At 36.2% G+C, this 13,027-nt stretch overlaps 1 protein-coding gene across 4 annotated transcripts in view; it reads left to right on the forward strand.

Moving 5' to 3' along the window:
- VAV3 (vav guanine nucleotide exchange factor 3) overlaps positions 1-13,027 on the forward strand; it is a 149,306-nt gene that overhangs the window by 76,499 nt on the left and 59,780 nt on the right. For all 4 annotated transcript variants that reach the window (XM_068199659.1, XM_068199662.1, XM_068199661.1 and 1 more), the window contains 2 exons: positions 9,390-9,491; positions 10,649-10,749. In XM_068199659.1, the coding sequence (XP_068055760.1) occupies positions 9,390-9,491; positions 10,649-10,749 (203 nt within the window). The remainder of the gene's footprint in view (positions 1-9,389; positions 9,492-10,648; positions 10,750-13,027) is intronic.

Raw genomic sequence — 13,027 nt, forward strand, 5'->3', positions numbered from 1 at the left:
ATCAAATGTTTTTCAGGGTTATAAGCAATCATTCACCACATATTTATAGTTATAACATTGCTTTAGATTATTCCAGACATAGCAAGAACTGCGTGAAGATGCTAGATATGATTAAGAGCACAGTGTAAGGACAGTGTAAAATGTGAAAGCAAACCAGAATTTATGAAAACAGTGGGTAAACACCTGAAGATGATAAATATACTTTGGTGTTGTCTTCTAGTTCACAAAACCCAAAAATAGCCCAATCCTTAAGTTTTTACAACTTACCTTACAATATCTGAGGAGTATTACTAGAAAAATAAGTGCTTCTTAAAATTCAGTGAAATAAATTTGTAGTGACACTACATCATAAAAATAAAGTACCACCATCTTAATATTGGCCTTTTTTGTGCAAGGAGTTTCTTCAGTGTTAAAACATGGAAGGCTGCATTACATGTTTGTCTTGATTCTCTGGTTATATGAATAGATAGCATAGCTTCACCCTGTAAACCAATGCTACCTTTTTTCTTAGCACATAGAGGTATTTCTCTAATAATTTACAAGTTAATGGCTGTATAAATCCTGTATTTTCAGAGTTTTTTGACTCCAAAACACAGACTTGTCTTCAGTTAAGTATAAATATGATAAAATATTTAAAGCTTACTAATACAAGCAGCTTGGTAAAATTGGATTAGTAAGACAGAACTTTCACAAATAAGATTCAGCCATTGAATATAGAAGTATATAAAGTATAGATGCTTTTGATTTGCAAATAGTGATGTGTGACAGAGCTTTGTTCCTATCAGGTAGTGTTCAAAAATGTTATACAGGAATAGATTAGCTCAAAGCAGTTCACCTCCCATGCTTTTTGGGGAAGTAGACTGATAAAGAAAAAGGAAAGCAATTATCTTGTTTGAAACAATGCAGTACGTTTCCAAAAAGTTAACAAGATAATTTTCCTGATCTCAAAAAAGCCACTCATCATATGATCAAATAAGCAGATTTCCTAGCAAATTCTTAGAAGTTGCGTGTTCTTGATCAAAAGCACAATTTACTTGTGATATGGTTAATTTAATTTTATAACATGTCTTCTTGATGAAGACCCTTTGATGTGACAAACCAGAATGTCTGAGTATTAGCATATGGAGAATTGATTGATTGATTGCTTCAATAAATAACATTTTCAAAGATGACTCTGATATATAACAGGAGCTGGAACAGAGAAAATGAATTAGCTGTAAGTAATCAGCATTGCTCCTGAGAAGGGAAGGTAAAAAAGAAACTGAAAATCATCCTTTGTGAAATGGCATTGCTCATTTCTAGTGAGAGTATTATCCCTTAGGAATGCCTTTTTTTTTTTTTTTTTTTTTTTTTTTTTTTTTTTTTTTTTTTTTGTAAATAACAAAATCCTTGTAAAGACTCAAAAAGGAATACTTATTTGTATTTTACTTATTTGTAAGTTACTTATCTGTGGCTTTCTCTCTGCCCTCTTACTTTGCTATTGCACAAATGCCTTTCTATTAGATGACAGCATGTTGTGTGACCAGTTGAAATGGTGATTGTTGCACAGAGCTGAAATGGTTGGAGTGTAAAGTAAGCAGAGTGCAAATGTAAGGCTGGCTCTGTTTGTAGGGACTGGGATCCTAAGGGTGAGTCTGGTGTGTGTCATAGCAGGGAGTGAGGGCAATGTCTTGGGAACCAACTTTGCATTAAATTCTTCATATGAGGTTTGGCTGAGAGCTTTTAGCCTTGTTTGTGGGGTTGGTGGTTTATTGGGTTGTTCTTTATTTTTTGGATTCCCCCCCCCCCCCCCCCCGTCTAGGTAGCATTTGAATATGTGGCAATAGCTATATTTTAGTGCTAGTAAAGTTTTCCAAAATCTTCTGAGATGCTTAGTAACAATAGTCACAGCTTAATTTTAAGGTGCTTAAAGTTTTGAAAGGAGGTCACTTTGGCACAAACTAGGAACTTTAACTTAGGATGTCTTCATAAATAATTTCTGATAGCAACTAGTATCTTAGAAATACTTACATTAGATCTGGGTTTACTGATGCATTTTTTGCAGTGATGCCAATTATTTATACAATAAAGAAACCTGGAGTAAAAATTTTCAGTATCCAGAGGTAATAACCTGTGCTGTTTTCTTTACAAGCTATACTGCATGAGTACAGCATCAGATTTCACATCACATACACTTGAAAATGATCTTCAGCAGTTCGTGCTCAGGGTGTCCATAATTCTGAACAGTTCTGGATGGAGCATTTTAAATTATTATAAGCGTAACATGGAGTGCAGAATAACATCAGCTCTGAAATGCAAAGGTCTAACTTGAGGTTTAGAGTTGAGGAGAGTTCAAGGTATGGAGTTTTATCTGAGCTCCCTGTATTATTTCTTCTTTTAATACTTAAACAATTGCAATTCACTGCAGACTCTATCTGATACTTCATGCATCTCCTTATTTGTTATGCTCTGGGCTCACAGGTGGGCATTCATGCATTAACTATTCTCTAAAGCCAAGTTTTAATCAAGTGCAATGGCTATTCAGTTTCAAATATAATGCATTTCCAAAATGATGGACATTTTTCAAGCACGTACATACAAGTGAACTCTGCATAATTTCTTGTGACATGATTGCATTTCTTGAAGAGACTGAAGTGGGAAAATGATCTTTGAGACCTGACCTAAATAGTATTTCTGTGAAAAGAAGTCAAACCCAAAAATAAGAAGAATAATTAGAACTTTCTAGCATGGGTTTTTTTTTTCCCCTTTTGGGGAGAACTGTCATCCCCAAAGGGCGGGCAGTTGTCTCACTGTACTGTTATGCAGAGCCCATGGCTGCTCCACAGCCTGTTTCCAACCTAAAAAATTGTTGCTGCTTCATACTACTCAGAAAACTGCTGTGGGATTGCTGCTGGGGAAGAAAAGGTTCCTCTGCTCTCCAAGATGCCAGTGCCACTGAGCTGTGGCAGACTGGAGGAACTTCTCTGGGCCTAAGTGATGCCTGAGAGGTTTATCATCAGTCCTCTAAGAATGACTTGATTCAGTCAATGTTTACAAGGCCTTTGCTTGCTCTGTATTTAACAGCAGTGATCTACCCAAGGTTCTCTGGATCAGCACCTGCTTTTGCTGATACCTTCTTGTTTTGCAGCCAATTCACTTTTGAAAGGAACTTTCTTGATCTGTTTGCAAACGGTTACTTTTGCATTTCTCTTTGTGTGAAGTGTTCATTCCTTGTTTTCTTCTACATGCTGTGATTAAGCATGGATGTGCTTCTCATGTGTATGTATCTGAGGAATATCAAACTTTTTCAGAGGATTGTTTTCTCTCCTGTAATACAATTTCCTTTCCAGTTTAAGTAGAAAAACAAATTTAATTTAAAAATACTTGAAGTTTGGGAGAGAGAAGTTGAGTTTTTAATTAAGTACTCCAGAACAGCAATTTTTCAACATTAATTGAATTGTTTGTTGTGGGTTTAAGGAACACCTTTTCAGTGGCCTAGACCCAGGGAGGGGAGGAATCTGTAAAGGTCTTAATTGCTGAAGTCAAGCTGGTACTGAAAAGCTGCCAGGGAAGCAATTAAAAGAAATGGCCCTCAAACTACAGTGAGAAAGAGAGAACTGGCCACTAGAGGAGGACAGCATTAGACCTGCAGGTTATTTAAACTACAGTTTCGAATTGGTAGCGTTAAATGCAATGGTAAATAGATTTGTAATAAAAGAAATAAGTATTTTCCCTTGTGCTGTGTTCTATAGTCTCCTTCCTTTAACTCCTTGCTGGAGGTGAAGCCATAAGATGGTAGATTTGCAGTGCTCTCTGCTGCTGAATAGCTTCTCATTGCTTCTTGTTGCGTGTTTTGTGCTACAAGAGTGACATTCCTAACCAGGAGCCAAAGGCTTCATGTTCCATTTGCTTCTACTCTTTGCATTTTCATAAAGCCACTTTTTCTCTTTTGTGCACTCTTTTTCAGTAAAGGCCCTCTAGTTTTGCATTTTATTAATTTCCTATTTAATATTTAAACTTGCTGTAAGGATGTAATTAATCTAACAAATGTAATATTTCATTTTATCCCTTGATTATATTTCTGTTAGATTTGGCAGCCAGTAAGCTTTCAATAGTATGTCCATGCAAGACAAATGTGAGACAGTAGTTCTTGGTCTCCAAGGCTAATACTGAAATATCTGAATTGCTAAACATTCAAGGAAAGATATACTCAGTATACAAAAAATTATAAAATAAGACTATAAGACTTTTTAAATTTTGACAAGATTTAGAAATATGTCCTTTCTGGAAATGAAGACTTAATGGGATAAATGGGACTTTAATATATTTTTTTCCACCTGGGAAAAATAGGAGGAAGGGGCTATGTAGTAAGCTGTCTCTCAGCCATTTATTTATTCTCTTGAGAAACATCTGTAATATTTGCATATTTTGTAGAAAGGATTGAGTTTTGTGGCTGAATGTTCAGTAGTTTTCCTGGTGCATTTTATTTTGTAAGCCCTACCTTTGTAGAGGAAGTTTAACTGACAGTAAAAGAAAGTATATTTGTGCCTACCCCCCTGAAGATGATGTAATTTATTTGTTTATTCCAACCTATTGTGGAAGGTACTCTGTATAGTTTTTCTTGTAGGAAACAAACATGAATGTAAGAATGCTGATAAAACCCTAAATTGTTGCTATAAAAGAGCCGAATGCCTGTGGTATTCTACTGCTTTTCAGACACATTCTGATTTAAATTTCTTCTCATGAGAATATGGTTTTGATTAAGTAAGGAAATTACAGTAAGAAATCTTATCTAAGTAGCTTGATACTAATGATGCACACTTCATTGCATACACACCTTGGCAACACTTTAGATCAAAGATAATCAAAGTTCAGATTTGTAAAATGGGGCATAGGACTTAGAGAATTGGATATGTCAAGATTGCCAAGGTTCTTTTTTTTTTTTGACTTAAGTATTTGTCTTTTGATTGTGACATGCTTATGTTTTGAGGGTTAAGCATGAGTTTAAGTCTTTGATGTGTTACCCCAGCTGCTAGTGTGAGAAAATTGTAATTTAAACTGTTTCATTTTTTTCATATGAACAATTATTTTTTGGTATTTTGAGGCAGGATAGTCAAGAGAATTTATTCCTTATTCTACAGGCATAGGAATAAGCACCTAGATGTCATGTCTGACAAGACAATTTTGGGCTACCTATATCATTACTCTGTGGTCATCTGTGCCATTAATCTAGACAAATATGATTACTGGAATGGATTTTGTCTGCAGAAGCTTGTGGTGGCCGGTTGATAATGTGACAATTCCTGACACCATTTATAAAGGTGTTGCGTTATGTGGGTGGGATGAGATTGGCCTATGATCAACTTACTCTTCTGAAAAGAACAAGTCAGTAGAAAAAAATGGCACTGCAAATGTTGGGACTTTTTCATATGCACGAGGAGTGCTCCAAAGGCTGATGATATGAAGGACAATTGAATAAGATACCTGGGTAACTCTTTTCTACACTGAATTTTCAAAACTTTAAAGACAAAGGGACTGCTCAGAGATGGAGGATTGCCTGAAGAAGATGGTCATTCTGCCCCTGGAACTGTGGCTCCCGTGGCTCGTGCAGAGACAGGAATTGCATGTCCAAGTGACAGAGACTTGTGAGATACGCACCTGCAGGTCTCTGGCTTGGTGGTGTAGCAGTGAATTGGTCCCAGTGGGACTAATATTCTGGAAGTAAATTGGAAAGAGAAGGCTTTGCTCAGAAGGCTCAGGGGCAGCCCAAGGACATTGCAGTAGTGACTGGAGTAAATCTAGTTATGGAGTTCCAGCACAGTACAAGAAACAACACTTGTGGTTGTCCCTTATAAAACTTCTGGTGCTGAATTGAGGAGACAATTGGAAAAATTGTCCTATTCACATTGACATTTTGTCTCTGGTGGAGTGGGGATGTTAAAACTGCCTGGAGAGAAAGTAGAAGAGACAAAGGGAAACTACTTTTCCCTCCCCACATTGCTGTTGCTTGTAAAAAAAAAAAAAAAAAAAAAAAAAAAAAAAAAAAAGAGTTTTACAATAAAATGAGGAACATATTCTGTGTCACTATTTACTTCAGATTAAGTATTTCTGGTGTATGAGTGACTTTTCAGCTCTGGCCACTCATCAAGATTGTTTGACAGCAGAAATAGAAAAATATTTTGCTGCCTGGGGCACCTCATAATAGCAGTGGTTGTGGTAGGAGAGACTGAGGAGTCTGCAGGAGACCTTGGCTATCCCATTGTGATAGTGAAGGAACCCAATGTATGACCCAAAATAAATGTTGCTAATTGCTTCAATACATTTGAATTTTGCTAACAATTACGTCTGGGGTTTTCTTTTTTTTTTTTGGTCTCCAACAAGAAATCCTTCTTCTAAAGAGGGAAATACTATTAGGCTCAAAATTAATATTGACATAAATACTCGGGGCTTTTTCTGTCTTGCAATATGCCTACTGGTTGGGAAGTAGAAGAGAAAAGATGATTTGAGAAGGATGAAATGTTCCCTTTACTGTGTTGTGAGATCTCTGCTCTCTCTTCTGAGGGTATCAGTGTAAGACTTCCGTGCTGTAACCAGAAGAGCTTCTTTATGTTTGGACATGGCTTTGAAAAGTTGCATGCTATGCCATGACTATTTTGCATTATCAGCTTTATTTGCTGTATTTGAAAACTCAAAACATAGTATGTAATTTTCAGTTTGAAAGGTTTTGTGGGGAAAAAAATTCCTATGGTCCTTGGGGTAATTGTACTTAGTCAGATGAGTCAGACTTAATCTCTAGTTGTAAACTTTCACATATTAATCAAGTTGGGTTATTTTTGTCTTATTTGATTTTGGAAAAGAAATATATTGAAAATGAAAATACCAAACCCCTAGATTCATTAAGTTTCTGACTGTACATTTAAAGGCTTGCTGCTCCATATATGCTGCTCTAGTGCACTATCTTGGCCTTGTCTGATGTGATGGGACTACAGAACTGGGTTTGCCATAATGGAGCATTACTGATCTGGTAGCAGAATGTGCAAGAGTTTTCCTGCCCACAGTAGCACTGCACTAAATGTTCTTCTACAGAGCTTTCCTTATTCTACCTCTACATTAGCAGTAGACTGCACACATTGATTTCATTTTTCTGGGTTTTGTTGTATCACTAATTATCTTTGCATATTGTGCTTCACTTTACAGCACTCTGTCTCCAGAGTAAGCATACAATTTCTTACTTTGCACTGTTCTTTTCAAATAGTGCTTTTAATATAACAAAGAATGAATACAGTGTATCATCTTTGTTCTGTTAATAGGAGGTATATTTTGAGGAGTTCACACACTTCAATCTTTGTGGAATATAGCCTGAGAGAAGAATGAAAGAGAATTTTTACATATGGAAGAAAGTTTTGTAGTCATGTCCATGTGTTAAACTACTGTCTATATAAAGTTATAATGTTTTTTTCTTTTGATCCACTTATTATTTTTGAAGATTGATTCTGTTGTAATAAATGAATGTAAATTTTCTTTAGTTTGTTCTTGAAAAATGGTCAGGTTGTTAGGTTTAATTTGATATGCTTTCAATCTCATGAGTCTTGCACTTTTGGCTTATACTTTGAACACAGTTCTGCAAGATGTCCTGGTCTGAACCAAATGGTCAATAAAAATGAGCTTTTGTTGGGAGTGAAGTACTGCAACTTGTTCTAGGGATTTTTCAGGATTGCTTGGAGTGTAGCCTAAGAAGTTTTGGCAGCCCTCTGGCAGACACGTGAAATACAGGCTGTATCTAGTTAAGAGCCAAAAAATAATAATTCTTTCTTTCCTGGTTTAAAAAGTTCTTTACTTTGAGATTAATTTTATCCTGCTACTGTACCTTCCTGCTGTGGATGGGTAGTATGCACACCTGTTTCAGTTAGCAGGAGTTGTGGAATTGACATCTTGCATATTTGAGCAGAAAGAGAGACACAGGTGAGGTAGTTAAAACAATACTGATTGTAAGGTGATTCTCAAGCACAGAAGCAAAATTCCTTTTGCTTTTTGAGTACAGTTTCATTTTCAGCATGTTCATTTTCAGCAGGTGGATTTGAAGATGGACCTTTCTGGCAGTGGGTACTTAAACAGATTCTTTGAATGTTTTTTTGTAAGCCCTTTAATGCCATCCAGGAGGGAGTGATGCTTGCATGGTTATCTGTGTTTCATTGCAGCTTGTGGCTGGTCTGTGTTTTAGTCTGGAAGTTATTTGTAATACATAAGAATGAAACTCAAAAGTATCTCCAACTTTAATGGAAGAATATGAAATTTTCTATGTTGGAAAAAGGTTCTGGTTTCTCCTTTGAGTACTGTAGATTCTTGCATTCCTGCCCTCATTATTTTTTCCTATTTGAATTCCTATGCATCATGCCTTGCTATGTTTTTGATAGAAAAATACCAGAAATTTATGGAGTCCTAAACATTCTAATGTAAATAATAGTAAAAAAAATTAATTAACCTGTACTATATTTTTTTCTTGACTGATACAGTCTTGATCAATATTAAGTTATGTACCTAGCATTTCAGCATTACTGATTTTGACAGTGTTAAGCTAGTTTGGGGATATTATTAAATTAAAAAAAAATTAATTGAAAATGCCTATTCTTCCATTCAGTCTCAGAAATGGGTCAGATGACAGAAAAAAATGAATAGATTACTTAATAAAATTTAAATCTGAAAATAGTCACTGGTACAACAAATGATGGATGGTTTACATTAAAATTATACTCCTACTTTTAAAAGGGATCAGTAGGGAAGGTAAACAAAACCCAAGTACAGTAGTGGACCAGTGCTTTGTACATAAATCTGATCTTTGGAAATAAGTCAGCTAGCAGTGTGTTGGTATCTCGGCAGTGTGAATAGTGATCTTTTATTTTGTTTAATTTACCGTGTGCATCTACAGCTGTGGGCACTGTGCAACACAAGGCTAACCAAATCCTGGTGAATATTTTCAAATTGTTTTGAAAGCACTCAGGTTATCCGGTATCTTGCTGCAGAGTTATGACCTAACTGTCCTAAATTTGCTGCTAATGTTTTCAAATATGGCGCTTCTCAGGCTGTGAGCTGCTTTTCCTTGTGCATTGACATACTAAAATATTGTTGAGAATGATCTCCTAGTTACTCAAACAAGAATAAAAACCAGATGTTTAATTTTCTATTTATTGTGACAGCTAAGGTAGTTATAGTGTATATTTAAAAAGTCTGCATAATACCATAATCCAGATTTCATTTCAAGGTGTTTGGTAAAGTCCATGCTTCTGGTTGTTGTCAGTGAAAAACATTAAAGTTTTACTTAACTAGTGGTTTGTGGATTAAGATTTCCTGCTGTGAATGTTGCCTCATGTTCTCGATTTCATTTAATGCAAATTTCCAAATTTTGTTTTTAGGTCAAACATCCGGCCAGACTATGCAGATACAAGCTTTCATGAGTTCAAAATGCACACCTTCAGTCGGGTGACATCTTGCAAAGTCTGTCAGATGCTTCTGAGGTATTGTAAAGGTTTTTCTGGATGGTGGTCTCCCCCGTTTCTGCACCTGTAAGGTCAGGCTGGATGGGGCTTTGAGCATCATCCTGGTCTAGGGAAAGGTGTCCCTATCCATGGCAGAGAGTTTGGATAATCTTTAAGGTCCCTTTCAACCCAAACCCTTCTATGATTCTATGTTGCCTATTGTTATTCTGAAAAATGAAGCCTAAATGAATGCATTTTAGCAAGGGTGTTTGAGTGTGGGTTGTGCCTTTGTTAAGTCCAGGCATGGAATAAATGAACTTCAGGAATGTTCCTCCTTGTCATACATTTTTTCTTCCTTTAGCAATACTTTTCCTGACTAGTCAGACTGACCTGTATTTTCAGAGATTTTTTTTTTTTTTTTTTAGTTTTTTCCCCTCAATGCAATACTTTGAACAGTGGTGCAAGCCTTCTAAACTTAAAAGTCAGGCTAATTCCTGACTTTGGAGCAATGTAGTTGAGTTACTAGGTCTGTACCAAGTGCTGATGCTGAGCAGCAGCTGTTGTGCATTCAGGATACAGCCCCCAGGATGCTGCCTGGGTTCTCCATGGGCCACCAGCTGGGTATTCCCAAGTGCCACCCTGTGGTACAGAGACATTTAGAGGAAGTAGCAGCTCCAAATATTACCTGAAGTGTCCATGATATATGTTTTTTTAAAAACTGAACAAATATAAAGTAAAGAATATAAAGTAAAGAATATTTGCCATACAGCTAAAAACTACTTAATGCTTAAATATACATTCAAGCTTACAGCTCTCTTGAACTGGATCCTGTTCTTCATGCTGCGTAGGCAAATTCCCTCTGAGATGAAGTGAAGTGTAGAACTGTAGTAGGATAGATGTATTATGGTACAATTTCAAGTGTACTGTTCTGAAGTAGCTTTGGATTGCAATGAAATAGAGGCTATTATTCTACTAGTAGTCTGAAAGAACTGCCTGGTTGTGATTTTTAAATGGCTAGTAGTGACAGAAAGCAGATGAGCTGCTTGTTTCTCAGTTGTCACTTTTTTCCAAGCCTTTAAGGACTATCATTATGCAGAACAACAAATGATTTCTAATACCTTTTGCCATGTTTCTTATGTCCTTTATGTGTGGAATTTGTCACCTCTAATGTATCACTACCTAATTTTATTTTACAGGGGAACATTTTATCAAGGCTATTTATGTTCTAAGTGTGGAGCTGGAGCACACAAAGAATGTTTAGGAAGACTAGACAATTGTGGCAGGGCTAATTTAGGTGGTAAGTCATTTTAATTGTTAGAATACCATTTTTAATTAGGACATAAAACTTGCTAGATATAATTAAGGTTTAATTTACATCTAATTTGTGTTTATTGTAACATGCATACTTGTAAAGCTACCATTTATAAGCACAATTAGAATTGCATTTAGGATTCATAGGGATTTTTATTGCTACTAAATTGAAATGTTCCAAAGCAGGAGAGAACTGTTACAGGTCAAACCAAATTTCTTCCTCAATGTCGTATACAACAAGGAATTGCTCTTGTTTCAGTTGTGGCCTGCTTATATATAACCCCTATAGTACAGCACATCATCTATCATCCTTGTGCTTCTCCCTTTATGTCAATTTTTGTATTTTCCTCTCAGTTCCTAAAGCTGTTTGTGTTGCCTCAGCTTCCTCTTTCATCTATTTGGTTTCCATGGTTTCTGTCCACTCACAATATTCACAAAAAGGTGATTGATGGCTCTCTACTTCCCACACCTAAGAACCATGTTTTTTTCTTCTTTTAATCAATTGCTCTGTGAATTTCTTCTCTGGCCACTGTCACTTTGCACTTCCCCTGTTGTTCCGCTCCTTGGGGCCTTAAGGAATCTTTTGATTTCAGCTACCATTTGGCCTTCCACAAATAACTCCAAAAATTTGTCATCTTCCCATTCTGCTCAGTGTTATACCTGTAAATCTCTTTCTGACATCTTCTGGATCTCCCACTGATAATGCTCAGTGCTAGCCCCCATCACTGGCCACCCTTGCCTTCCTTGTACCTACTCTGTTGGTGGCAGTGAGTTTGTTACACTCTTGCCACAGTCATATAATCCTAGTGCCATTTTTGACTCTTCCCTCTGTCCAGCGTCTCAAATGTTCTTTTTTCTAGAGATTATTTTGAATTGCCATTGTGTTTAAAAAAGAAAAGCCATTGGGAGCACATAATGATTTCTGCAAATTGGAGTTTTATATGTTGGGGAAGTTTCTAGGCATGTATCATTCTCACATCTTTAAAATCTTTGCATTCCTTTTCAGAATTATTTTATAATCATTTGTGAAGTTGCTAATGTCTCACATATTTCACATAAGCTACTGCAACCTCTTCCCTTGGGTTATTTTCTTTTTGACATTTGTATCTACAATCTTTGTAGCATGCTGTTGCAGAGATGTTCTCTCTCCCACTTTTGAATTACGTGATGACTTCATGCACTGCTCTTTACTAAGCTGCTGTTTCCAAATTTTGACTCTGGCTTGTTGTTCCTTTTAACATTGTATAAGCTGGTTTCTGTCTTTACCCCTGTGTGCATTACTTCTGATTTCTACTTGGCTTTTGGCTCTCTGTGCAAATTACCTGTCCTCAGTCTTCCATGAAATCAACAGGATGGCAGGCACTGACTTTTGCTGCAGTCAGTAAACTTTTTTTTCTCAGCTGCTTTTCTTTGTTGGAAATCTTCCATGCTATACTTCAAGTTTGAGCTCTTTACAAATAATCCTTTGTAGATCTAGAAACCATACAAGCAATCACAGTATTTGTGACTGAAACCCTTTTTGGAACACAGACTTTTCACAGAACCTCCTGCAGATATTCTAAGGAAAATAAATATTTAAAATTATCTTTAAAATTGAATGTTTTAAAGCAATTACTTGAATTTAATAGAATGGAAAAACAAACACATATTGTTCTTTCTAAAAGAACTGTCTTCTGTGGTACAAACCACCCCTACTTGTATTTTTTTTTTGTCTTGCTCCTTTTCTTTTAATCACTTCTGTAGTTTTTATTTTAATTGGATAGCTGGCACCCCAGGAGGCAGAAGCTTGTCTTTCTGTTCCTCTGTAAATATCTGTGGACACATATGGTGCAACATGCATCAGTAAGAATGACCATAAATGCCTAGATAACAAAAGGTCTGATTTCTTTTAATTTTCCTGCATACTTAAGCAATGCTGTAGGCTTCTAGAGAGAACAAAATAACAGTAACAACAAATCACATTCCTCCTTCTTTTGAAATTGAATAAATTATAATTTTAAAAATTCAAAGAAGCAGAATGGTGTTTTGGATTTTACTTTAAATCATCTTACTGATGTTTGTAGAATTATACTGTACTGAAATTGCAAGCAACTGGATTGCTAAGATCCTTTATTGTGTTAACGTGTTTTGGTTACGTGCAGGTGTTCAGCCCTCTGTCCTCTCTTCAAGCTTCACTTTCTCTTCTCAGTCTGTTTTTAATTCTATGCAAAGACTGATTGCTGCAGCTCTCATACAAGACAGGAGAGTTGTGTATCTCCTACCTG

Source organism: Anomalospiza imberbis, chromosome 9 (genome assembly GCF_031753505.1).
Source record: "Anomalospiza imberbis isolate Cuckoo-Finch-1a 21T00152 chromosome 9, ASM3175350v1, whole genome shotgun sequence".
Taxonomy (NCBI): Eukaryota; Metazoa; Chordata; class Aves; order Passeriformes; family Viduidae; genus Anomalospiza; species Anomalospiza imberbis.